This window comes from Calonectris borealis, chromosome 3 (assembly GCF_964195595.1).
Source record: "Calonectris borealis chromosome 3, bCalBor7.hap1.2, whole genome shotgun sequence".
NCBI lineage: Eukaryota > Metazoa > Chordata > Aves > Procellariiformes > Procellariidae > Calonectris > Calonectris borealis.
In genome coordinates this window covers 27803995-27831771 of record NC_134314.1, presented here as the reverse complement: position 1 = coordinate 27831771, position 27777 = coordinate 27803995, and the positions used below count along the sequence as shown (strand labels likewise).

At 39.2% G+C, this 27777-nt stretch overlaps 1 protein-coding gene across 1 annotated transcript in view; it reads right to left on the bottom strand.

Annotated features, from left to right (window-relative positions):
* Positions 1 to 4728: 4728 nt before the first annotated feature.
* Positions 4729 to 27777, bottom strand: part of GFRAL (GDNF family receptor alpha like) — a 28081-nt gene continuing 5032 nt past the window's right edge. Inside the window, exons 3-10 of the mRNA XM_075148033.1 lie at positions 22485 to 22637; positions 20528 to 20959; positions 19762 to 19818; positions 18721 to 19048; positions 16489 to 16748; positions 13391 to 13489; positions 5794 to 5875; positions 4729 to 4816 (exon numbers count right to left, since the gene is read on the bottom strand). Coding sequence (XP_075004134.1) covers positions 4729 to 4816; positions 5794 to 5875; positions 13391 to 13489; positions 16489 to 16748; positions 18721 to 19048; positions 19762 to 19818; positions 20528 to 20959; positions 22485 to 22637 — 1499 coding nt within the window. The remainder of the gene's footprint in view (positions 4817 to 5793; positions 5876 to 13390; positions 13490 to 16488; positions 16749 to 18720; positions 19049 to 19761; positions 19819 to 20527; positions 20960 to 22484; positions 22638 to 27777) is intronic.

The following is a 27777-nucleotide window of genomic DNA, read 5'->3' as shown; positions in this document are numbered from 1 at the left end:
CAAGTTATTTACTTCTGTGCTTTGGAGACTTTCTTCTGTAGCTCACTGTATCAAAGTCCCTGCAGAGATCTCACAGAACAACGTGGAGATCTTACTTGTGTCAGGGCCATGGAGAATGTAAACTGGAGTTCCCACGGCAGTCTTTGGTCTGTGTCCTGGTCTGAACTTGTGAAGGTTCAACAGCTGGCCAATGTCATGTTGCTAGAATTTTCTTTAATACTTTCATAGTTTTTCTTTTTCCCATGTTGTTGGCAATAGCAAGTCAGATACCAGCTTCTTCGGCTGCTCAAGATATTACATTGTTCTAAAGGCATGGCTAGTGTGCTTTTTAGGAGGAGAAGTTGATCAGTTCCATTAGTTATGGGCATAATTGTTCTTCAGTGCCTTTCACAAGACAGCAATGACATGGATCCCGTACATGGATAGTGCTAATGTCTTCCAGCAGCAGCTTGCTTTGAAGTTTAATATTTTATGTTTTAGGGCAACTTGGCTCTGGACCAGAACTTTAACGTTTCATTTTCATTTATAACCAGATTTTATGGAAATAAGAAGTGAATATTCTGGTCTTGTGAATAAGTCCAGTGAGGCTTTGGCTAATTTTCCTTTCTTAATAGCATCATTTCAGTTCATAAAACTTTTATTATTGTAATAAGGAGTTACCAAATGAAGACTAAGTAAAATTCCTATGTTTGGGATCAGTGCTGTTGCAATGAAATAATACTTTTCCAAAGAGTTAGTATGAATGTATAAGATCTGCCTATTTTTTCACAGAATTATTTTTAAAGGTAGAAATATTGTTTAGTTACTGTGATACCTGAAAATGAGGATTCTCTGCCACTGAATTTTTGTATGATTTCTCAGACTGCCTTAAGTTCTCGTTATTGATTGTGAAATGTCTAGAGAGCTGATTAAACAGAAGAATCAGTCTGGAGAACTGAATGAAAGATACTTGCTTTCCAGTTCTTGACTTGCTGATCAACGCTTTTCTTTTGTTATGTTGTATTTTTGAAGATTGTTTTTCTCTACGGTCCTGCTGTAACACAGTGTTGATCTTCATTGCTGCAATAACACAGCAGGCAGAAGGACTACAGCCAAAGTCAACAGTCCTTTGAAACTGATGTCAAAGAGATGATATGTTTGTTAAGGAATTGTCGTGTACCCTCTTGGTTAAATGCATTTGTGATTTTGCAATATGTGGTGTTAAAGCTGAAATAAAATCTATCTCAGTGTTTATTGAAACTGATATGCTCATGTATTACGCCAGATTCAGCAGCTCTGACTAACCAGCTCACACATACGGCATTAGTAAATACAAGTTGTCACTCTGACAGGTACGCCTGTGTTGACTTTGTTACCTCGTAATCCATTTGGAGTGCATTTTCTTAGGATTACCTTTTTATCAGTTTTCCTGTGTGCTTTTATAGCTGACAAATCTCTTCTAAGTTACTAGGGAAACATTTCTTCCCTCCATTAACTAAACATTAAAAGCTACAGCGAGGAATGGAGGTAGGAGTCGAAAATTCAATGAGGCATTATCTAACTTCAGATGTTCCACTGCAGAGTAGAAATCGGTGCCCTCTAAGTGATGTCTAAGACACCCTACACACTTCATGGGAGACTGAATGACTTCAGCACGTGGTTTGAAACATCAGCATGTTGATCAGGGAACTTTCCTGGAAAAGTCAACAGTAAAATTCCCTACCCCATGCTACCGTTGAAGTGCCTCAACATGAGGTGCAGACAGTTATCTTCACCAGCTTGAATCCCTGTATTTTCCCTGGTGGAAAGACACCACTGTAGTTTTTTTGAAAGAACTGAATGGTCTTCACTCTTTTAAGGCACCGTCTCGGGGATGGTGTTGGTGCTGCTTCCATCCATCTTCTGTGTTACTAGCTTGATCTGACATCTAGCTTGGAGTACCAGGATGCGATTCCCACAACAGCCTGAAAAGGCTGAGTCCACGCCTGTCTCTCCGAGTAGCCCATTCTCTCACCTCACAAACAGGTGAGATGGCTCTTCTTTTGAAGAATTCAAGACTCACTGTGGCAAGACAGGAGAAGTGGAGACTTGGACTTCATAGCTTTGTAGCTTCAATACTGCATAAGGAACAGCTATTCCTGCGTATTTATCTCAAAAACTCTTTACACATTTAATTCAAAACAATCTTTAGATAAACTGCATAAACAATCTTGAAAGAAAAAACCCAATATGCCCCCTTTCAGATGAGAGTGTTGTAAGGCTAAAATTTCTCCCTCTAGCCCAATCAATCTTCACTCTGCGATGTCCTAAGTCCAATGGAAGGGGGATGAACACCACGTCCTTACCCAAAATTACCTATGTCCTGGGAATCCCAAGTCATCAGTGAGACAATTTTCCTCAGCTGGGAATTAGGTGCAGATGACTTACTTCAATGGAAAAGATTTTAATGATGAGGCTGTTACAAAGATACTACTTCTTCCATCACAAAACTGTTCATGAAGCAGCTATAGTCTAATCATGACCACCTGAATACAGATAATCCCAGCAGAAATTCCTTTATTTGATAATTAATGCCTAGATACAATTGACAAAATCCAGTGTCACTAGGAAATATAAATCAAAAGAATACATTTTACATGTATAATGGAGGAAGTGTCCTTTTCATTAAGCATTAAAGTCAGCCCTCATGAAGAGAGCCTGTAGAATTACAGAAGCAACACAATAGCCACTAAGTATCTTGCTGTCTTTCAGAATAATTCACATACTTGCCTTCCGCTTCAAATACATTTTACATACTTGTGTGTGTGTCTGTGTGTGTCTAAGCACATATATGAGGAGAGTTCCTAGCATCTAAATATAAAAAGAAAATAAAAAGTTTATATGACAGAAAGTTACAAGAGATGTTTTTATGACTGAGGTTTAGTTAAATCAGAATATAAATGGATTTCTTCAAATTTTGTGACACAGTGGGTTCAGCATTGCATCATTGATTTTTTAAGTCAGAATGAAAACCAACAGAGGGTTCACTTCATAAGTATGTTTCCTATATAAAGGAATGTTTTTATCCAGCACTGATGAGAATATATTCTCAGCAGTATTTACAGTTTGAACTTTTTCCTTTTTATGGTTTTAAGATGAAGAATATTAATATACTACTTTCAAAATACCTACATGATGAGAGGTAAACTAAATGCTGCAAATTGCTGGACTGATAAAGGAGACTGTTTTGATTAACAGACTAACCAACTTTCCACTTTTCTGTTGTATTTTTGTCCAAAGGCTGATTTAGTGATGAGATAGTATTTGATTGCAAAACAAGAATGAATTTTTGGTTTTATGCAGATCCTAAAGAAAGAGGCAATGCGTGTTGTAGTAATTGTTAAAAAGCTTTAATCTCTCCGCAACAGAATTGCACACCTAAGATTTTGCTCGCACACTGAATCATGTCACAACACCAAAGCCAGAAGCAAAAGTCACATTGAAGAGCAGAGATTCCTGCTCTTCTGATCACACCATAAATTTCTAGCCCTAGATCTGAATCAGTCATGGTCAAAACTGGAACTGAATTAAGTGGAACCGGTATTTCATTCCTGATGCTGTTTGTTGTTGAGTTATGTTTAGTGGGAATTCAGACAAAATTCAAATTAATCAAATTCAAAATAAAATTAATTTGTCAGGCGCTATCATAACAAGATACCAATATACATATGCTACTTATGGTAACAGTTGTATAAGAAATGCCAGTCCATTATCCTGTGCTGACCAGAACCAGTTTGTTACAAAGATATAACAAAGACAACCAATTGCTAGTAAATAGAAGCTTAAATCTAGCAAAACAACTCAGCTAGGGGGAGAAATCCAGAACTCATAGTCAGAAAGTGGGATCCAGAGTGGTGTGTTAGGGACCGTGACTCCCAGTACAGAGCACAGGGAGAATCAGGCACTTCAGGTATTGCCTAGAGACAATGAAGAGGAAACACAGGTGATGAGATGGGTCGTAACTTCTCTCTGGAGAAGAAAGCACTTCACTTCAGCCCCAAGCAAGTGGCTCTTTCCACAGGGCATTCAGACCACAAAATGCTTTCTAAAATTACTGTGTTTGAATTGGAAAGGGTCACTCATTTCTTCTTGAAGGAGGAGAAAGAATAACCAGTTTCAGCAACAACATACTGGAGTCAAAGCATTAGCTCAGATAGCCAGAGTTTAATTCCTTTTCATACTGAAAATGATTGTAATCCTGGTCTCTTCCCACTCCACCAAGCACTCCACCACCAAACTACAGGCAGCCTACCTGTGAGTGCTGCCTTACAAATATGGCATTAGCTACTTGGGAACCTAGTGTACAAAACTACCACATACGTACTTTTTAACAGCTCTCTAGAATGTCTCTGAGTGGATTTTTTTCCTTTCTGACAGATGAGTTCAGATCAGAAGGGTGGGTTTCAAAGATTGCGACTGCTAGGCAGATTCATGCTGATACAGCATTTATACCATTGTCATGTGCATCTGAAGATGCAGGAAATGTGCAGCTCAGGACAGATCTGTGAATCTACGAGAGAGAGTACAGCTCTACATTTTTTTTAGCTTGTGAAAGGTTTAATATGTGTTAATAAATATAAAAGCTTTTGTATGCTCAACTACAAAATTCCATAATTTATAGTAGTTTTTCTAATATATATTTTATTATCGCATATGTACAACAGGCTGGCTTTCAAGAATAGCCTTAAAAAGCATAAGCAACAGAGTAGTTCATCTGTGACTTTTATAATGGACCATAAATGTTTCAGAAGAATGGTCTGGCGAGGGACTTCTTGACTCATGTTTTGTTCTGCAGGCTCTGAAAACAAAGAATGTGCATGTATTTAACAATAAACTATACAGCTTTTGGTTTGAACTTTGGCTTAATTGAAATCAGTGGCAAAATTCCCCTCTTTTTATGATGAACACTGTGGTATAAAATAATTCCCTTCACCGTTATTAATGTACTGTTCTTTCTTCCATCCCCTGTATTCTTTAAATCTGAGTTTTATTTATATGCTGATATTCCTGTAACTGCAAACCTAAAGAGAAGGCCTCTGTTCCCATATATCCTTGACTTGCCTTTTGCATTTTTCTGCATGATTCCTCTTTGATCTGCCTCTGAATTTAATAATGAAATTTGACTCAATATCCCTCCCACTATATATAGCTCCTGCTACATCATGTTCTGTTACCTATCATCTGACAGTGTAATTCTTGAAATCTGGCCATTTAATTTGATCCAAGAAAATGTATCGTTTAAGAAAAGGCCATGTTCATTTGAGTAAGTGAATGCACATTTCTGTTTTCCTACCAAGCATTGGTGTATGGGCAGTTTCTCATACTGTGTGTGGGGGAATGTTTACAGAATCCTATCAGCAAAAATGGCATTTGGCAAGAATATTAACTACAATAGCAGCATTCACGGTTCAGTTTCTAAATAAGTTATAATGCTGAATATTCTCATTTCCTTTCTGCATTACCTCTGCCTGCTACAGGGCTAGGAAGGTAGCCTCGCAGAATTTTTGAATTCAGATTTCACCTTCCCCTGCCATGGGACAGGAAATGAAACCTCCTGAAGCCTGGGATCTCTGCATGAATGGAGGGCATTGTAGATGCGCATCGTATTTCACTCCTCCCTGCTGACACCCGCAATGTCAGTTCTTTCCACCACCGGGGCATGCTGGACTGTTTTTAAAGACAATCGCAGTGCCAGCTTCTTAACTAAGTCAAACCATTTTATTTTCTGCTTTTCCAATTTCCTAGAACCAATGATTAATATCCCTATCAAATTACCTGATCTTTAGGAGAGTCAACAGGACTATTCCTAGGATGAGGACTATGCAGGAGGAATAGGCAATAATGTAGACTGTTTCACCTATAAGTAAAAAACAGAAAACAGGCATGAAACATTTACTTCTTCAGTAATAAGAATCAGATCTGAGATCTGAATTGGAATGCATGCATATGTAAGCTAAATTGGCTATCAATTCTGACATAAGTAATTAAAAGGAGGAAAAAGACCTAGATGGTATGCCAATGGTAGAATAGCTCTTCCTTCACCAGTTGGTGCAAAATAATCTTCAGACTCCTTTTCGTAAATACCAGTTCCAATAGCACTTCATATGTGTAGCACTAGCCTTTACTCTACTCCAGGGGAACAGCTTGTTACTCTGATTTGTGTTTTGGAGTATTCTCCCCATTGATTTTAAGGTGTTAATTTTATTCTGCGTATCAGAGGAGACCTGGCTTTTACTTACCTGCTAGACCTCTTTTCCTTTTTCACATACTACCATAATTGCAGTGTGCAGCAATACTTGATCTAGAATCAAATTAATGTAAAATGGGATCTAACACTGTGTTTCTAGGCCCCGTGCCCATGGAGTTTCCTCTTAGGCTTCTCACCAAAAAGTCACTTAGGCGGCTTATGTGCTAAAAATTCCAAATGTTGAAAAACTGGGAATTGTTTCAACTTTTGTTTTCCAAATGAGGAGAAACTTATTTTTCCTGGAGGAATGAATCCATCAGTTTCTGAATATTCTGAAGGAAAAGTTTCAGTTGAGAATGTAACGTAAGCCCTGAACCTTGGATGGAGAGGTGCGGAGGTTAGATGACGTGACAAAAGGACTCAAATCCAGAGCCGCAAGCATAAAACATGAGAACTTTCTGTTACTTTCCCGTTGCACTGATTCTGTCCTGTTTATACTATTAAATAATTTTTGTTTATATAGGAACTCAAATGTAGAGGGCCTTAGCTGTTCCCAAGCTGCTCCACCTTACGTAGTCAGTGAAACATTCACCAAGGAAGAGATGGGAGTCCTGGCCCTATCACTGGGGCACTTGTCTGGGCTGTGAGAAGGCCAAATTCTGGTCTCCGAATCAGTTATCGGTTATTATATGTTCTGTGTGTTTGTGTGTTTGTGCACATGCACACACAGACCCTAAATGGGACATTTCTGTATACACTACATATATGCAACGGATGTATTATATAGTGTAATACAAACAGAGGCAGTATGGATACTGGAGCAGCTCCAGTAAGAGAGAGTGAACATATATTCTACAATGAGGGGAGCAATGGGAAAGAGCTGAGCAGGGAGTTAGACCTGCCTGTTTTTTATTGCAGGATGATGCTCAGTTTTTCTCAAAAGTTATCCAAAAGTCAAGTTTTCCAAGAAAAGAAAAATGAAAGCAGTGATTGAACCATCACAAGTTGCACAGAATGAACATACCACTCAATGCAGCAAGATACTAAAAGATAGTTAATATGGTGAATTTTTGAAGGAAGAAGGGCAAGGTCTGTCCTAGTCTTAGTGCAGGACTGCTAAATCATACGTTAAAAAATAGATCAGTAGTTGGTCCTCCTCTCAAGTTACAACATTTCTTTAAGATGATGAGTTTTAGGAAAAGAATAATTTTTAGGCTTTTTTTTTGCAGTTTCTGAATCTTAATTGTACATTCAGTCATTTTTTAAAACCCCCTACAACTGCAGGAGCAGTTGTAAGGGCCAAAGTTTCCTCCTTTTTTGAAGTGGAAAGTGAGGTTCACACATATTTAAGGCAAACAGAAGTTTTTAAAGTACATCACTTACCACAAGACTAGGAAAATTTTTAGGAGCAACACTCATGGATGGTTAAAAATGGGCTAATATAATTTCACCAAAACATTGTAATATTTTTCTTTAAAAAGTTGGAAAAAGTGTTTCACTTTGATAAAAAAACACTCTGAAATGATCAAATGAAATCAAAATGTTCTATTTTTTGTTAAAATCTTATAAAATGCTATGGTTTTGGTGAAGTAATTGCTGGTAAAAGAGATGTTGATTAGAACATTTTCAGTTCTATGGGGAACACGAGAAAGATATTAAAGATAAGATCATGCTAGAAGCCATGTATTTTCTCCTACCTTCTGAGAAGTGAGGGAATTTGTAAGGGCACAACTTTGTGGCTGAAGAGCTGATTCTTCATTTTATATATTCTTTGTGGTTTAACTACTTGAATGTGCTTATTCATCTTCCCTTAAAAATGTTTTTGGGATGTGTGTTTCTTGATAGGCAAAGGATATCCAAAGGATATTTTATAGAAATTTTCACTATTATTCTATATCCAATCAGTTCTTGAAATGTGAAATAGTGCTAGGGAAGTTAAGAAATATAGATATGAAATTTTGGCTCTGTTCATCCCAAAACTTGTCCATGAAAAGTACCAGAATCCACATTTCAATTCCTGTGTGACATAACAGGCTGTATTATCCCATTTTGATCTCTGTATACATGCTATTGATCATCTGAACATGATCTAACAACGAGTTAAGACTTAAAAAACAGTGCCCTAAACGAACAATAAAAACACTGACTGAAATTAGGCAGGTTTGTGGTTATGGATCAGTAAACAACCTTAGCTCTCATGCTGTGTGCCCATTCACAGTTCACTGGAATCATAGAATCATAGAAGCATTTAGGTTGGAAAAGACCTTTAAGATCATTGAGTCCAACTGTCCAACCTGCTCTGGAGAGCAGATAGATCCACACAAGCATTAAAAACATGATTAAAAGTTAGAGTAATTTCCTATTCTTAGCAGAAATGGTAAAAAATGTAGTGTACATAAGGTGGCTATGTCATTACTCTTCCAAGAAACAGCTGTCCTTGTTTCAGTACTTCTCTAACTGACTGAGGTGCAGAACAGCAAACCTGGTTTGGGTTCTCTGACTAGATGGAGAAAGGGATACAAATATCTGCATGTACCATGGAGAAAGAAAGGCACATGCGGTGTCTAAAGACTTACAATAGGAGGTGGCTAAAATACGAGATGTTTCCAGCTCGGTCCTACAGAGAGTGAATTGTCTCCCACAGCATTCTCCTAGAGAAGCTGGCGGCTCATGGCCTAGACAGGTACACTCTTCGCTGGGTAAAAAACTGGCTGGACTGCCGAGCCCAGAGAGTTGTGGTCAACAGAGTTAAATCCAGTTGGCGGCCGGTCACGAGCGGTGTTCCCCAGGGCTCAGTACTGGGGCCGGTCTTGTTCAATATCTTTATCAACGATCTGGACGAGGGGATCGAGTGCTCCCTCAGTAAGTTTGCAGACAACACCAAGCTGGGCGGGAGTGTTGATCTGCTGGAGGGTAGGAAGGCTCTACAGAGGGACCTGGACAGGCTGGATCGATGGGCCGAGGCCAACTGTATAAGGTTCAACAAGGCCAAGTGCCGGGTCCTGCACTTCGGCCACAACAACCCCATGCAATGCTACAGGCTTGAGGAAGAGTGGCTGGAAAGCTGCCTGGAGGAAAAGGACCTGGGGGTGCTGGTTGACAGCCAGCTGAACATGAGCCGGCAGTGTGCCCAGGTGGCCAAGAAGGCCAACGGCATCCTGGCCTGTATCAGAAATAGTGTGGCCAGCAGGAGTAGGGAGGTGATCGTGTCCCTGTACTCGGCACTGGTGAGGCCGCACCTCGAATACTGTGTTCAGTTTTGGGCCCCTCACTACAAGAAGGACATGGAGGTGCTGGAGCGTGTCCAGAGGAGGGCAACGAAGCTGGTGAAGGGCCTGGAGCACAAGCCTTATGAGGAGCGGCTGAGGGAACTGGGGTTGTTTAGCCTGGAGAAGAGGAGGCTGAGGGGAGACCTCATCGCGCTCTACAACTACCTGAAAGGAGGTTGTAGCGAGGTGGGTGTCAGTCTCTTCTCCCAAGTAACCAGCGATAGGACAAGAGGAAATGGCCTCAAGTTGCACCAAGGGAGGTTTAGACTGGACATTAGGAGAAATTTCTTTACTGAAAGAGTGGTCAGGCCTTGGAACAGGCTGCCCAGGGAAGTGGTTGAGTCACCATCCCTGGAAGTATTTAAAAGACGTGTAGATGAGGCCCTTAGGGACATGGTGTAGTGGGCATGGTGTGTTGGGTTGACGGTTGGACACGATGATCTTAGAGGTCTTTTCCAACCTGTATGATTCTATGATTCTGTGATTCTATGACACAAGTGGAGAGCAGTCATTTCCATTGCAAGGGGAAGGGCTGCGAGGTGCTGGGAGGGCTGCTCTGTCCCGTGGAGGTAGCCTGTAATCATGAGAAGCTCGTGGACCTGCTCACCTTGGCGCAGGTCTATAGCAGGGCCATCGCGGCTGCGTGATGCATGTCTTGCCCTTCCTAGGATGGGCTGCAAACCTCAGGGACACAACAACAGGGGCTGCAGGTACCACTGAAGCACTAGCTGGAGCTAGTAGACACATGGACATTTCCAGTGATGAAGTTCGGTAGAGGATAGCTGTGGGCTCAGCAGCTGGAACAATTAGTGGGATTACACTCTTGTGTAAATCTACCTGCTTATGTATACATAGTGAAATGTCTGTGAATATTCATTGGACAGGTTAATTCCGGCTGGTGCTCAGAGGTTTCTTGGCTACCCGCAGCTTGTCACAGGCTTTTTTCTACGGTTATAAAACAATCAGATTTCATACCTTACAAATTAAAGTTGCTGGAGCTGAACTAATCTCAGTTCCCACAGCAGCTGGTATAATTATAGATAAACCCTGCCAATTACTTGTTTATCTAGATTCTCAGCATGGCAAAACTCCTCAGTAGGAAGTAATATGATAACTGTAAAATTTAAGATGAAATGAGATTAATTTCAACAGGTTTGGGTCCAGCCCAATTTTATTGTATCTCACAAGAACAGGATAAGAGTTCTGTATTTCTAGTTTTCTCTTCCAGACAAAAAATACTTTAGCTCCAAAACTCTATGCTGATGAAAGTAAATGCTTATCTTCACACATGAATCATTCTTCAAATTAAAGTGTGGGAAGCAATCTTTTAAATTATGTGGATCTGTAAAATCATAAAGATAATTTGCATGGGATAAAGCCAAAACCAAGCTGAAAGTGCATAACTAGGTAGGCAATAACAACATTTTTGAACTTTGGAGAATTTTTGTTTGATTTATCAGTTTTTGATGTTGTTTCCAAAATGACATAAAATTCTGGCCCCATCTAAGCTTACAGCAAAATTCTCATTAACTTTTATATGGTTAGGGCTCTGCCCACATCACATCTTGTTAACAGGCTTGTATCTGCCCACAGACGACTGGGTTGGCCTGTACCCTCCCGGGTATGTGAATGAGTGTAAATCCAGTCAAGATTTTTACACAATCCTGTTATCCTATGGTTACACCAAAAGCTGGAATAATACTCTTCCAGCTGAAGAGGGTTATATTTATTTGCAAGTATATATTAATATATATATGTTTAGATTTATTATTTATTATGAAAGACTCCTTTATTAAAACCAATCTTATCCAATGGCATGATTTGCAATGCCACTGAATAGAATGGAGAAATCTTACTGTTTTTTGAACAGTAAGTACTTTTTTAAATATAAAATTAAGAAAAAGTTGAGGAAATACTTCAGAAGTTTCTTCTGAGCATGTTCATCTGTAGATGGGCATCAGTTTGAATTGGTGAAAGACATCCTTGTATCTTTCAATGACAAGCTAGCTAAAGGTTTCTTCTGAGATTTTGATGTAGGGATGAAACATCGGCAAATTGTATCTCCTGCTTTCCAAGCAGAAAATAGCCAAAAAGCAAATATCTTCAAATATCTTCACACACACAAAAGGCCGTATTTGACAACTTAACCGTTTTGCCTCTGCACCCTGGGATTCTTCTTGGGATTTGATTTCAGTAAAGATAAATATTTTGTAAAGATGATAACTCCCTTTGCAGCCTGAGTAATGCACATTTACTAGCATATGAATCTAGGATACCGGGTTAGATTTTTGGCAGTGGGATTTATGAAACAATTTGCAATATGGTTTTTATCATCAGGTAGATATCCTGAATCAGATTCTTCTCCTTGACCTGGCTTCCTATGAGACATTTATAGCTTAGAGAGTTCCCATCTAGTGTACATGACAGCTCCAATAGAAGGAATATTTTATTGTATGGTTTAGGCTGGTCAGCATTCTTTTTATTTTTCTAAGTCCATCCAAAATTCTGTTAAGAGTTCAAGGACAGGTTTTTGGAAAGTATTCAGACTTCAATGGGAACAGAATTAACTGGGTGCAGGCTGCTTTTTGCAAACATTTATCTGTATCTCTGAGGGAAATGTATACTACATTTTACCCATTGAAAGGGTCTGCAGTTAGAACTAGTCACAGGGGTGAAATAGCTCACCTTTTACATTTTCTCACTTAAGGTAGGATTTCTTGCATTATAACTTGCATTATTTAACCACTAGAGTCTCGTTCCAGCTACAGATTCAGGCTCCCTGTGTAGCTGGCAAAGAGAAGCCAACACTCCCAGCACAAACAGTCTGAAAAGGTGGGATTAATCTTCCTCTGAGGGTCTCTGACTTTCTTCGCTGGCTACAAAGAGCACTTGGATGACGTGCATGATTCTTAAGTAATTATAATGCTAAAATTACAACTGAATGGTTAATTATTCACATAGAGGTCTCAGGAATCTCATTCCCATGAGTCTATTTTTATACTTCCCAGGTTGCCCACTTCAGCAACAGTTGAAGGATGGAGATGATAGAAGTCCCTTCATTTTGTACTGCATGCAGAGCTTGAATTATTTTTTCACTGTTAAAGGTGTTCAGTATGAACAGTTCAGGGAACTAATTCGTAGTGATGTCTGGAGTATTGTAATCTGCCCCACGCAAGGTAGAACAGGTCATTCTCGTTAAAGTCGATATTTGTGCATTAAGCTCTTTAGTGTTCTCACTCTGTAATTAGGTCCTTCAAAAGAAAATATAAAATTAATAGTATTTCAGCCATGAGAAAATTTGTGTATTAATTCAATATCCTTTAACTTTATGTCACTTAATTGCTTACTGTAAATGCACAGAAATAAAACCAGATGCAGCTCTTAGCCCATGGGATATCGTGATCTGCAATTGCGTGCCCTTCTGTTTCATGGGAAGGTAAAGTCTGATGGAGTGTAACACAAGCCCCTTCTCAGACCACTTACTGTGGCTTCCTATTTGCATTGTTCTAACTACTATGGCACAAAAAGTCAAGAGATAGGAGAGGAGTAGGTGTGACATCAAAGCTAATAATTTATATTATACATTATGACTACTAGTGTCTAATGACTGTACGGAGCGTCAGGCTGTGGCAGGCTTAATAGCTTAATTTTCCCCAATTATAATATAGTGATTGTGAGACATCTGTTTCAAAACCACTTATCAGAAAAATTGGTTCAGTCTCATTATCTTTATTTTGTGGTTATATAAACTAAGCCAAACAGGTAGAGAGATTTTTCCACATTATGTTGAATGGGGGAGCAACAGGTAGAACTCACTTGCCTGAACCTACCCCAACCTTTAGTCTTCCCTATCATACACGAGGGAAATTTCAAGAGTATTTCTATTAAAATCATGGAGTGGTTTGCCCAAACTCACCATGAATTGAAGAAGAATGGAGCTGTGCTCTGGAAAGCTTTTGTCCTGGCATTTCTGTATTTACCCAGTGAAAATCTTTCTTCTTAATGGAAATTTGACCTGAATATTGAAAAGAAAATATCCATTCAAAATACTACTTTAAAATAATAATTTAAGTGAATATTGCTGCTTGGTGTTTTGATAAGAGTTACAGAATTTATAAAGGCAGCCATTTAAAAATATTGTTTACTGATACTCGATGAACAAAGTGAATGAGGGAATGAGAGTTCTTCCTTTGACATCTCAGTTAAACCTCCCCTGTAGTTTGTCTTATGGGGAATAAGCATGCTTTAAAAATATTCTCTGCCTCAAAACAGCTTAAATTCTCTTTTCACATAAACTGTTTTAGAATAGGCCCCCAAAAGAATTTGGCCCACCAAAACAATACAGAAGTGATGAGAAATAGGTAGAAGTTTGAAGTCATTTCCAAAAGGCACAGCTTATTCTCCAAATGAATTGCTAGACCTCAATCACTCTTTCACAAAGGCCTGTCCTCTTAGTGGGCATAATTTTGTGAATGTATCTGAAAATATATCTCTTCTGTTGAAATGAAAAATAAAAGGTTTACATAAGTAAAATAGTTTAAAGAGCAAGGGGTTAAACCATACAACACTATGCATGGGTCACTCACATGAACTGTAAGCTGAGAAATTTCTATTCTCTAGAGAAATGAAAACAATATGACAAAGGCTCATGTTTGCAGCCTGGAACATTGTCTAAATAGCGATGGACTAAATCTCCTTATAATGTATTTTTTCTGTGAGATCCAAAAGTACAACTCAGAGTTAAAATATTTTGGAAACTTAACTTTTTACTTTCTGTCACTGGCTTATTCCTGCTGCGACACTGATCCTACATTGGCACTGATCCACACTGTGCTTCTGTCTCGTATAGCAGCCAGATACTCACAGTTCTTGCCTTTTACTGAGTTTGCAGCAATTTAATCCTGTAAGCACAGCCCCAAGAGCAAGCACTTGTAGCCAGGCAGTGCCATACAAGAGTAGGAAGACGCGATGGTGTAAACAGCACTTGCGGGTTTGTTCACACCAGTTCTAGAGGCAAAGATCCCTTTTGCTAGCCCTGGGTATTTGCCTATTCAGAAAGACTTCAATGTTAAAAATCATCACCACTGTAAGTGTGAAAGTTACCCAGAGTTCACACCTAGGCCAGATGAATGAGTTAGCAGAAGGGGCTGGATGAGGTCTGCAACAGAGCACTCACTCCACGTCTCTGAACTGCCGTGAAGATAATGGCATTTAACACTGTGCCTCACAATCAAATCCATAATCATCTCTCTCTTCAGTTTAGCTGCATTAGAACTAGACATCGAGAAAAAACAAAAGCAAGATTCACAAGACTTTGCAAATGTTCTGGAGTAGGTGCCAATCCTTTACTCAGCCAATGGCCCTAGATCCCCAAACTGTTTTTGTTTAGCTAGCAGGAATTCGTTGCACCACAGGAGCAAGCAAGCTTCTGTTCTTTAATCCCAATTAGGTTAGGGAAGTTTCCATCACAAAAAACCCCATTTTATCCTAAGACTGCTTCAGGGAATGGCAAAAGCTCATAAGCAATTATTTGATTATTATGAGATGAGGGTCATCTTTTTGCTTTGTAGGTAAAGAATAACTGACACAATGATGTGATCACTCATTTGGACCATTAAATGCTGCCATAAAGTAAGCAAACAAATAAATAACATTCATCAGTAAAATCACTGCCAGGAGTCTCAAATCTAAGTGTGTTATGGTATCACTTTTCCAGGAGACTCGTTATATTTTTCTCAGAGTCTGAATTTTAGTAGTGATTAACTAAGCTTAAGGGCAGTGTTTCTGCAACTTGATTTTAATTTTTGGGTAGACTTTGAGTGACAAGAAAAAAATTACACCCTTATCAGTGTTTGGCCGCTAAAACTAAAAGATTAGCTAATTCATTCAATGAAATGCATGCATGCAATAAATACATGTTTTTAAAAGACAGTCCGTCAGACGGAACTATGAAATAGTCATTGCTTTTCATTGAAATCTTTAGATATAGTTACCTCTCCCAAGCTAGGTTGAGGATATATATAATTACATATAGAAGGTGACTGGCATACATACACTAGCAAGTAGTGTATCCTAAAAGGATTTATATAGCAAAATAGCTGGTGTGATAGATCAGAGATTTGACGAGAAGCGGGTACTTTGGTCTTTAATCTGGTCCATGGACCAGATGCCTGGATGTAGCTGGAGCGTTGCAGACGCGGCAGGTGAACCTTCAGGTTCAGTTTTAGGCTGCAGGAGTCCAGGAACCACCCTGTGATGTGTCCCACAGCACGATAAGTGGGGACAAACAGGGGATTTCCTTCAAAGGCACACTCCCGATTCAGACTAAACCATTAATGTTTGCTCTGATATTGCCATTCATTGCACTAACAATTCTCCCTTAAACAAAAACTTGGCAAGGTCTTTTATATTTAACAAAAATAAGTAGCTGATTTAGCACATGAAAGGTTTCCTGGTTCTTTTCCTGGAGAAAATACATACATTTCATCTGAGTTAACCCCAGTGTTTTTACTGAAGGCCAAATCCCGAAGCCTCCATTCACAGCAGCTTTTTCTTTCAGAGGTCCTATTTAAATCATTGAAGTTATTTTCTGTAGAATGAAGTCTGTTGCTAAATGTGTGTAAGCTATACTATTTAGACTCCAAAAAGAAAAGAAAGAAAAAACAACATAATATGTCATATTATTTGAAGAAACAATGTACCGATGTACAATATTAAGCCAGTGACAGGAAGGCTTTGGACTTTTCTAATCTGCGTAATAGTATAGACCCCAGAAATTATTCTTTTATTATTATTCCAGCAAATTCATGTAATGAGACATGTAGTCAATTTTATTGATTTACTGCTAATATAAAATATTTCCCAAAACCAGAGGAAAAAACTGTACATGCAATTTGTATTTTGATTTGGATTAAAAAAACCGCAGACATAAATCTTGTTGAAATCGGTGGTAGCAGATTTGGTGTAAGTCAGCATTTTAATACACTTTAAAATGAAGTTTTATGTGTTACTCACGTAACTCACTGAAGCAGGATTTGCTGTGAAGCATGTGATGGAACAGCTTGCACAAAGACTGCTCCGCGGGAGGTAAATTCTGGCAGGTGCACTCCACGCGCAGCATCGTGCCCCAGTTGCTAATGTAGGCTGCTTTGCAATCAGCGTTTGCAGAACAGGGCATGTCGCCCTTGATTAAAGTTTCAAGACAAGCTTCATCATCATAGCATTTTTTTGTCACGTGTCTCCAACACTTTGACCGAAAAGTTGTGTATTTTTTCCTGGTGGAAAAAAAAGAAGTATACAATGACAGTTTAAAAATTCTGATTTCACAAAAAGACATATAAGGATTGTCATGAAAAGAGAGTGTATTCCCAAGGTACCACTTAAGCCTTAAAAATCACAATATTCCGTGATAGCTGGCCAAAATTCTGCTCTGATTTGCACCTAATTGGTTGAATGAAATCTGCAAAATTGTAATTTGAGGAAAAACTTGGTTTTACTAAAAAAGTTGTTGAGAAAAAGCAACTGCACTTCTAATCAGCACCTGTGGAGATTTTTCCAGGGTCCAGCAAAAATCAGTGTGAATACCAACAGTCTCAGATCCTCAAAGAAGAAATGTAGATAGAGGAATTAGACCAGTCATCACAATGAAACCAAAACAGGTGCCATACTAGTGGATCAGTTTGTTGGGCAGTGTGAAGGAAGAATGAATATTCAACTTATTTTACATAAAATAATCTACATCCAATGCCAACTCCTCCTCCCCCCAAATGCTAACAAAATACAAAGCCTCAGGAAAAATTAGAAGTAATTCAATTGACCTTAAAGATTAATTGATAGCAGAGATAAGTTATGAGAAGAGTTAACTTTTTTTCCAGCTTAATAATCTCAAATGACTTCAGTTTATTTGCTCTTAGGATAGAATAAAGGCATTGGCCTTTAATGCACTATGTATGACAATAGAAAACATCTATTAAAAGTTAACTAAGAAATCTGTAGGTATTAATTAGAAACCAATTTATCACTTACATTAAATGTTAGGGGATGATAAAGGTAAACTGTTGTTGAATATTGTACATTAATATATTAAAACATTATTTCCTTAATCATAAAATTCGGCTATTAATTTAGTGTTGATGTTGTGTAGCTGTAACAAGCAAGTCACATGGAAAAACATGGACTGTTACAATACCAGCTAGGACATTATTGTAAATATTTTCATTACACAAGCAAAGGTTTCAAAGCAGATGCCACCTCTGTGCTAATGGAATTATTTTTATTCACCTCCTGATTTATAGATATGGCTAGCCATAATTCACAGACTAATTTTGCTAATTATATCCACTTATTGTCTGTGCCAGGAAACATTAATGTTCCCAAAATAATGGGCAATTCAGCAAGTCTCCATTATATTACATGTGTACACATGCACATGCACAGACATACATTTGTAGCCCAATTTTTCTTGACATAAAAAGGGGCAATTCCCACTGACGTCAATGTGAATAGCCTGCACAGAACTGAAAGCGTCTCTTGGCCTCCTGGTTTGTTGACTGAAGGTTAATTTGAGCACAGCTTTTAAGTAAAATTCAGGTCTAATCCACAAGGGAACTGGTGACTACACTGAAAACCAAAGTGAGCCAATTGACCATCCACAAATGAAAACTGTGTTATTCTTCATGAGTTTGGTGGTCTGTGCATGTTTCAGGGCAGCTTTTTTCAAGTATCAGTCTGCTTGATGTGAAAAGAATAAGACGACAGTTTTCTGAACAGGTCAAGTTGGTTGTATGGCCGTTGGGTACAAAGGGTCAGACTCTACGGTGGAAGAGGTAATTACTTTAACCAAACAAACTTTGTCCGGTCTGCTGCACAATTTCTGCAAACTGCTAGAGGGCAAAGGTGCAGACTGGCAGGTGTTATCTGAAGAAAGTGGTAATGAAAATATGCAACGGCATAGTTTGTCCAACAGAAATGGTGTTAAGCATCATGAAATAGGCAGAAGAGAAGCCCACACTAGGTTCCAGACTTTTCTGAAAGTGAACCTTTTCATTTTACTTGTGGAATTCCTTGTGGAATTACGACAGTTGATGCAGACATCTGTGAAGATGTCAAACACAAGTGATGATATACAGTGGCTATGGTGCAGAAAATAATTTTGTTATAGATGAGATATATGGCATATACATAAAAATTGTTGATCAAATTATTATTCAAAAGCACATTACTGGGCAAAATCTTTCTTCTACTCACCTGCACAATTCATTCTCTTCACACATGTGAATTACATTCAGACATGACGGGGGTGGAACTGCAGTAACTGCACAGGGCTTGCCATGAAGAAGTTCTTTGGCTCTGTGGCAGGATTCATCAGGCTGGCTACAATCACAAAATGTCATCATTTGGGCAACTTCAAAAGGCATGTTTTGGTAGAAGAACCTTATGGCTGCTTGACATTCTTCCATGTTGCACTTCTTATTTACTGAGCAAACCTTAAGGTACAGGGACAACTGTTTGTTACATACTTCATCTTCAACACACTCCTTGTTCACATCCAAACAGGTTCTGTTTGCTGTGTATGCTAAAAAGAATAACAGTTTTTAAAATGAAATCACAGGAAAACCTTTCTCAAGTGATGATTGGTAGTCATCCTGCCTGCAACATTCCCATTAAAAACAAGTTTGACTCCCAAAAACTCTGATCCAGCTCTTCCAGCATTGCCTCTAAACCCACTGTGTGATCTTCATACTTTTCCCTTCCATTGCTTGGCCCCCATAAGCAACCCTCCTGCAAGTTTCTGCCCTTGCCAGATAAGTGAGGGAGAAGAAAGCGAAAAATGGCAAGACAGAAGTTTCTTCAAAGTATGTGACGGTTTCTGGGAGTGGCTAGTGGGCACCTGAAACTGCTGAAATCTCCAGCACGCAGTCTTACGCTAGGCTATGTAGTAAGTAATGGAGAAGAGACTATAAATGGCATTTCTGTGCTTTTAAAGCTAGTTTAGGTATTTCTAGCCTGTGCTATAAACCTCCCAAAAAGATCTACGTAATTCTGACCCTAAAATGTTTATAGGATAAGATTTGCCTCTGTAAATTTAACAGGATCAGGATTGTTACCTGATATTTTTGGATTCTTATCTACCCAGTAGCTTAACTGAAAATATGTTGGATCTATTGACTCCCTGCTTTTCAGTAATTTGAATGAAAAGTATTCATTTTAATCTCGAGATACATTGTATGCTATTTGAAAACAGAGCTAAAACCAGTTATTAGGATTCATAAGTAAATTCAGACTTACCTTGTTTGGAGAGAGCAGATAAACTCCATTGTAATTTTGTTTCCGTACTAATATTGTCTAGAACAAAAAGATACAGGCATAAGTGATACACCATGTCTTAACTTAGTTTTTAACTTTAAAGTATTGGCTGTGTTGCTGGCATAGTGCCAGTAGTAAAAATAAACAAGAATTAAAAAAAATTAGCTTGACCAAATAGGACCTGTCAGCTTGTTAACAAACTCTAAAATCACTGTTACATGTATTCATAAGTTTTGGGGTGAAAGCACAGTTTATCAATGGCAGCTGATAACGTTCTCTACATAATTATAGATCCTCTGAGCTCAAGAAGAGTTTTTAGAGCTGCTCAGCACAGTATAAAGTCAGATTTCTTGTGAATAAATAAAGGCCAGAGGCCTTAATGTGTTCATCAGTGCACCCAGTTTTCAAGCTCGACTAACTGCTTGTCATGAGCTGAAGTCAAGGTAGGCAGACAATTCTTGCTATTAGAAAATTATTGTTATTGGTCTTATATTGTTTCTAGTTATAGTGTAATACTAAAAGGGACTGATTTGGATCAGGTTGTATCAAATTAACACATTGAAGGACAATAGTATTTGCACCCAGGCTATCATTTTGCTATCAGATTATTCATTTGCATCTAAATAAGCCTCTTAAAACTATCCTGTTTCCAATGTTAAACTGCGAAAGATTAAGAAAACCTTCTTCACAGACTTGTGCACACTATTGTTATGTATGAAAGCATTCAGACTGCTGGAATACCACTAACCTGTGTCGGTGCCCTGATTTTTCTCATCATCGTCATCATCATCATTATCATCATCATTTTCACTACCTGCTGAACCTTGGTTCTCTTGAGAGTATTGTAAACAAGGGTTGTTAAATATTCCCTTCCATATTTTAACACATCTCATCTGCAATGGCTCTGAGCATTTGCACTCTCCCAGCACGGTTTTCCTCAGTTCTTTCCACGCTGACAAACACTCCTGGTTGACCATCGGGAGCCTGCATTTTGCTGCGTCTGCCTGGCATGCTCGCTGGAAGCTCTTATACACGAGAAAACAGTAAGGGTCCTCTCGGCAGCGTTGCTTTGCAATACTGCAGTTGTTCTCTAATTCTTCTGGGTGTCTTTGGTCTTTGGGGTTTCTGTGTTGCCTAAAACTCAGTCCGGTATCTGATCTTGACAAAGTTTCTAAATATTCTGTACAAATAGGTGCAAACAGAAATATAAATCAAATGGAAGATGGAGCATCATCACTGGTCAGCTCAAAACAAACTCAGGAAAAGGATAGATATCTTAATGCAATAAAATGAATGAAACACTGCTCAGTTTCATTCTGAGCTGCATGTGAATACATAATAATTTCAGTCTTGCAGACTAGTGAATCTTCCTCATGCTTACTGTGTCCTGGTAGCTGTATAATACAGTCTACTTTAACAATTCAGCTGCTAACAGTAATACGAGAAACTCGCACTAAAATTACTGCATAAAGAGATTCATCTCACATAATTTTAACCACCTACAGATTGGACATATCATGGATTATCATCCTAATTCAATGCATAATTTGTAAAGAGAGAATGGCAATTCCAGAAGGTGGCTCATTCATTACCTAAAATAGTCATTTAAGATAGACAGGGAGAATTACTCCTGGAAGTATCTACCAACACCATAAGTTATCATCTGTAGGTAAAACCAATACTAGTGTAACTCCATCCAAACTTTTCACTATACTGGTGAGAAATGTAATCTCAATCAGCAAAAAATATAAAATTACTTCATTTTGCTAGAAGCAAAAGCCACTTCTCCAATGACATCAACATCAGGTTTTAGATACCCTCTTCTTGTTTGGGGCAAGAAGTAACGGATCAGGATGCTATTATTTCCTCTGCAATAAAGCCATATATTCTACTACTATATGATGTACACTGATTGATACCAGCAGGGTATGATGGACCAGAGCTGGAAATCAACCTTGGGGCTCACTTTCCAGACTCTCATTCACTGGCTGATTTTACCTCTCTTATGTCAGCTTTGCTAATCATTACTGCAGGAGACATTGGATCAGAAACTGCAAGCCTTTCATGCACTAAGTAATTTTCAATTATAAAAATAGGTTTTCTGAAGAGAAAAGAGTTCTCAGGATAATAAAAGATATATTTAAAGGAGCTGGGCCCATTGGTTACAATGGAATTTTAAAAAAGGATGCACTTTATATATTAAGTACAGCTTTATGAAGATAGTAACTGTGTTTCCCACTTCCAGTAACCTCTCCTAGATGTAGTGAAAATGCTCCTGTAACACAATGTGACACAGCTGCACAGCTGTGCATCCCCATTCACCTATACTCCCCTTCACAAGGTGGCTGGATGTGGCTCTCTACACATAGCATAGGTCCCTGGCGCTCAAGTCTCCTTGGGCAACGAATAGCCCTCAACATACATAGTATTTTCACTCTTGCTTTCCATTGGATTGAGCAAGAGCTTTAAAAACCATTTGAATTTCTCACATGCCTTTTATTGGTTTTGTTTATTTTAAAGGCGATACGGCATTGCATACATATGCACGTTGGTGTGTGAATACCATAGAAAAGACAAAACTAATTTTTGGGGGGAATTATCAGATTTGACAAATATGCGAAGAAACTTGAATCCAGTTAAAATGAGGGTTACAAAATTACAAATTTCTTTTTGTTCTTCATAATTAAATCTTTATGTTTAGTTACCTTTATCAATGCTGCACTGTTTCCCAAGCAAAGTTGTGATGCTACAGAGATCGTCTGTAGTGCAGACACAGTTTTTAAATTCTGGGTATGCGTCAGCCAGGACCTGGATGATTCTATTACATCCAATAGCATCTTCTGCCTTGCATCTATTACCTAGAACTTACCATTAAAATTATAATGTTGTTAATGTTATGAACGCTTAAGGGATATGGTTACATAAAACAATTCAATTGAAGCACAAAAATAATATGTTTTGCCAAGAGAAGATGGTTTGAACTTAGTTTTGTTTGAAAACCTGTCATAATTTACAAATTTTAAATAATATTCAGAGTGATATAATAAGATTGTGGGTATGATATTGCTTTCTTTTATTTGATCTGACCCATTGCCAGAACATCTGTTTCTGTTCTTGTTTCCAAAGTACGTAAAACTTTAAAATCGTGCAGAGACCAAACTAAAAATGTGCCCAGGAGTCAAGGGGCACATCCTGAACAGAGGCACTGAAACACTCAGCTTGGTCCTGTGTAGAAATGAGGTACAGGAACAGGAATTCGCAGTGCAGGCTAAGGTACTGCCACGTATCCCATCAAGAGAGTAGGAGGGCAGGCGCAGTCCTGTGGTAATGATGATGCTAACCCCATGCTGAGGGATGGCATCTCTGGTTCAGATCCCTCACTCAGGTGAGGATGGCATGAGCCTACAAATGCCTGGCAGTTTGGATATGCCCTTGGACTGCTACCCTATAGAACAACTTCACTGCCTAAGTTTGGCAATGACGACAAATTTAAAGTAGTGCAAGAATATTCTGATTTTTAATTTTTTTATAATAAAAGTAAGAGAGAAGTTAACATAAAAAAATGCAGAAAACCTTAGTTTGCCAATCCACTTTCAAGCCCGTTGCTTGTGTGTGCACTTGGACTCAATGACAAAGACACTCACACAGGCTGTCAGATCGTATTTTCCTTGTATATGTAGCAAAAATAAAGAGCATCTACTAGTTTGTGGTACGAAGATAAATCAATCAACCCTCTACTTTATGGACTAACAGTTTTAAAAGCATTTCATTACTTATTATTGCTTAAGAAATTTACAAGTTACTTAAGAAAGTTACATAAGAAGCAGTTTAATACCATTTAAGAAAGTTTTATTTTGTGAAAGCCATGGTCTGCCTTGTCAAAACAGGTATGCAGGTCCTCAAACCAGCACATTTCCTCTCTTTGCTTCATGGATATTAAGTATCTCGCAATACGTAGCATAAGGAGTATGTGGCTCACAAGATCCAGGCTGGTCACGGGACAGCATGAGGATCGGTTTTAATCTACTGAGCACATATGCTATTGTCTCTGCCCTGTCAACAGCGATGTCTGGTTTCCTGCCTTGCTGCTTCCCTGGTGACTAGCGTGGAGCAGCAGAGACCGTGCGCTCCAGCAAAACTGCGAAGCTAGCAGCCATGTGTCACCGCCGCCACGGACAAGCTTTAATGTGATTAGAGTTTTAATGTCATTTATATGTTGTTGACAAAAATAGCAGTGGAAGGCAGTCTAGGCGAAGGCCTGCAAGAGGAAACAGTGCATTTTGCCTGTGCCTGAAGGAATGAGTGTCAGCTATTCCAGAGTGCACATCCTCATCCTGACACCCCAAAATCCTTTTTCAAACAGTGTCTGCATTGCCCTTTCTCCAGTTGCTGTTGCTGACTAAGGAGGGTTTGGGGATGTATTAAAATGTGCACTGCTACAGGGGGATGTCGCAGTCCCGCAAGAGCTACAGTTCCCAGCCTCTGCTCCCACTTCACCTCTTGTATCAGCAAAGGAGGAGGTGATGGTGCCCGGGCTTGCCTGTATCTCTCCAACCGTATCTCCAGCTTGCCTTCTGCATTTTTAGAAGTAGAGGATGACCCTGACCTTTAGCCCTCACATTTCTTTCTTCTTCTGTAGCCAAGGAGCTCAGGAGTTTTACTGAAGCTCATAGGCATAGGACGCTCCCTGACCATAAAGATAGGGTGGAAAGTATGTGGTGACATGGGAACTATGGAGGCCCACGGAGGTGGGTGGGTGGATCTTCTAACTCTATACTTTATCAAGTGAGTAAGGGATAATAAAAGAATTTCAGGAGACAATTTCAGGAGGACAAATTCCAGGGGTAGGAAAAAAGCAACAAAGATCAAGAGGGGCTTGTGTAAAAATTAGCTAATTTACAAAATTTATGACTATCTTGTTCAAGGTCCCGAGGACACTTCAAGGTGGAGGTGAGTAGAGATAGGAGAATAAGAACCACAAATCTCAGTATATTTTATGCAGCACCCCAGCCTCACTTAGCTCATCTGTCTTCATGACACGAACAAGTTGTGGTTAGGAGTCAGGTACAGGGGCTGTGTTCAGAGTGGCCCTGTGCACGGTGAACACACTGCGCTGAATCACAGCAGCTGACAGCCAGGGAGTGAGAGGCAGGCTGTGGGGCTATGAACATATAAAGGGCATAGGTAGAATCAGGAAGCACATCAGATGTAGAAATGAAGCTGTGTAGAAATAACCGATTATCAGTATTGGTCTGTTTGTACACTGTGTTGATTCAGCTGTGATGAACAGCAGAAAACATTTTATTGCTGGTTTTCAATTATTGTTGTTTTACCATTGATTAGTTCTAGTTAATATATTTTTATCTTGTACATATGCTTCCAAGGCATTTACAAAAAATGCTCGCTGACCTAATGCTTGGCAGCCATTATTCATAATTCGATTTATTTGTATGTACATGATTTATGTGCATGGGACCAGATGGAAGCATGACAGAGTAGAATCTGACACTTCCAGGGTGATAATCTCTATTCTTGCACAGTCAGCTCTTCAGTCATCTCAGTGGGAATTGCATCTGAAGACTGCAGAAGAAAGTACTAGGTTTTCCCCCCTAGCACTGGTGAGACCACATCTGGAGTGCTGGGCTCCTGAGGACAAATGGGACATGGGCATACTGGAGTGGGTCCTTCAAAGCGCCACAAATGTGATTAATGGACTGGAGCATCTGTCCTACGAGGAGAGGCTGAGAGAGCTGGGATTGCTCAGCCTGGAGGAGAGAAGGCTCGGGGCCATACCAATACACCTATATGCCTATATGTGTGTGTATAAATACCTGATGGGAGAGGGGTGAGTAAGGCAGGGACAGACTCCTCCGTGGTATCCAGTGACAGGACAACAGGTACAAACTGAAGTAAAGAAATTCCATTTAAAGGTCAGAAAAATTTTTTTTAATATGAGGGTGCTCTAACAGTGGAAGAGGTTGCCCAGAGGGATTTTGGTGCCTCCATCATCGGAGATATTAAAAATCCAACTGGACACAGTCCTGGAAGACAGCCTGCAGTTGACCCTGCCTGAGCAGGGGGTTTGGACTAGGTCTCCAGAGATCCAACCTCAATGATCCTGTTTCTCTAAGAAAAAGAAACTCTTACTTCCAAATCTAATTAAAAATGTGATTCCTTAATATCTGAGCAACCTGAGATTTTTTTTTTCCTTTTGAATCCAGATGTTTCCAGTTCTGAAAAATTAAGAAAATGTATACTCATGGTTAAATCAGAGCTCAGAAATTTCTAATTTTTTTTATCAGTGACCTAAAAGAAGAAAAAACCAGCAAAATCCAACATTTTTGACATTTTCAAAGTGAAAAGTTTTGATTCCATCAAAATTAAATATTTCAGTCTTTTCCATCCTGATCTGGAAGGTGACTCAGACATTTTCATCCCCCTTTTTTTTTCAATGTGTTTTGGCATAGAAAAGGAAGTGAAAGAAGAATTGGACTCAGAGTACTATAAACTGAGACTCTGAAAATGCTGCTGTAGTAGTAGGGGAGCGGTGATGGACAGTTTGACAGAGAAAGGAGTGACTTAAGCGGTCATCTGGAGAGTACCCCCAGACTTGCTCTGAAGAACAAAAGGCAGAGGTCCTGATAATGCACACATTTAACTTGGAGGTTACAGCCTGAGGGACTGAGTTACTGAACTCATACCAGAGGGTAGGAGTATAATTATAATTTGTAGTTAGGTTTTTCATAAAGAAACTAGCAAAAGGAATATTTGCCCCATTGCCTGTTGCCTCCAACTAACATGCTCCTGCTCAGCACTGAAGGGCCTTTTCCATTCATAGAGCTCATCCATGAAGTTTTTAGTCTTGCACATGTAAAGTACTTTTGACAGATAGTATAATGGTATTCTTACTAATAATGCTGCTGGTAGATTTTCTGTCGCTGTTTCTGTGGGCTCTCTGAGAGGTACCATCAGCTGTCTGATGGTGGGTTTACACCCCACCCCCCTGGTGGGCTCATGGCACCTAATAACCACATTTAGAATAATTTGTCCTAGACCCAACGCAATATCTGAGTGCCCTGCAATGCTGGAGAGTCCTTGTCAAAGGCTGTTATCCTAAGGAAATATACAGATGCAAAACCAAGCAAGCAATCACAAAAAGAGTTTATTTGCAGAAGGTTTTTCTGACCCAGTTACAAATACCATTAATATCAGTGAATAAGCACATAGGACAATAAGTGAGGGAAATGGCATATTATGGGACAATGCAACAAATCCAAAGGGGAGACTACAGAAGTCATCTTGCTGGCCCACTTCATCTGGTTGCGGGGTATGATGAAGAATAGGCTACAGTACACATCCTGATCTTTATGTCAAGTAGTCTTGGTGCGAACGCCTTTGTGAATGATGTGAGAAGCAAATTCAACTTCTGATTTGGGGAAGAGGTTTGGTTCTAGAGAGCTCATCTTTAGGTCACTGTCTTGAGCCTGAAAATACTGCATATTCCAATACTATTTTTCAAACAACAGCCATATCTTTTGAAACTGTTCCACTTCACATAAAATATTTAAAAACTCAATAGAACATGAGCTGAAACCCAGCTCCTTTGGGGATTGTTGTAACTATTAGGTTATCATGTATTTTTTATTTACTCTGTCTGTTCTTGAAAGTATTCAGCTATTTTATGCAAAGCAGATACGTATCTGGAACAGGACACACTTCAGAAGGACCCCTCAGAGAATTTTCTGCTCTAATTATTTTGAATACTGCCTTGTGACTTGGGACACTTGGGTTCAAATCTCTGCAACAAATCAGAGAGACAGAGGCATTCAGGTAGCTCACACTGCAGGTGAATGTTCTAGCAATGGACTATTGACCATGAGGTCAGGCAGCATCTTCTGCTGCCTGGCCTCCCACACAGACCAAACGTGAGATTGGGTCTTGACATCAAGACAGACAGAGGGACACTCACTTTATCAACTCTGCTGCAGCTGAGGCTCA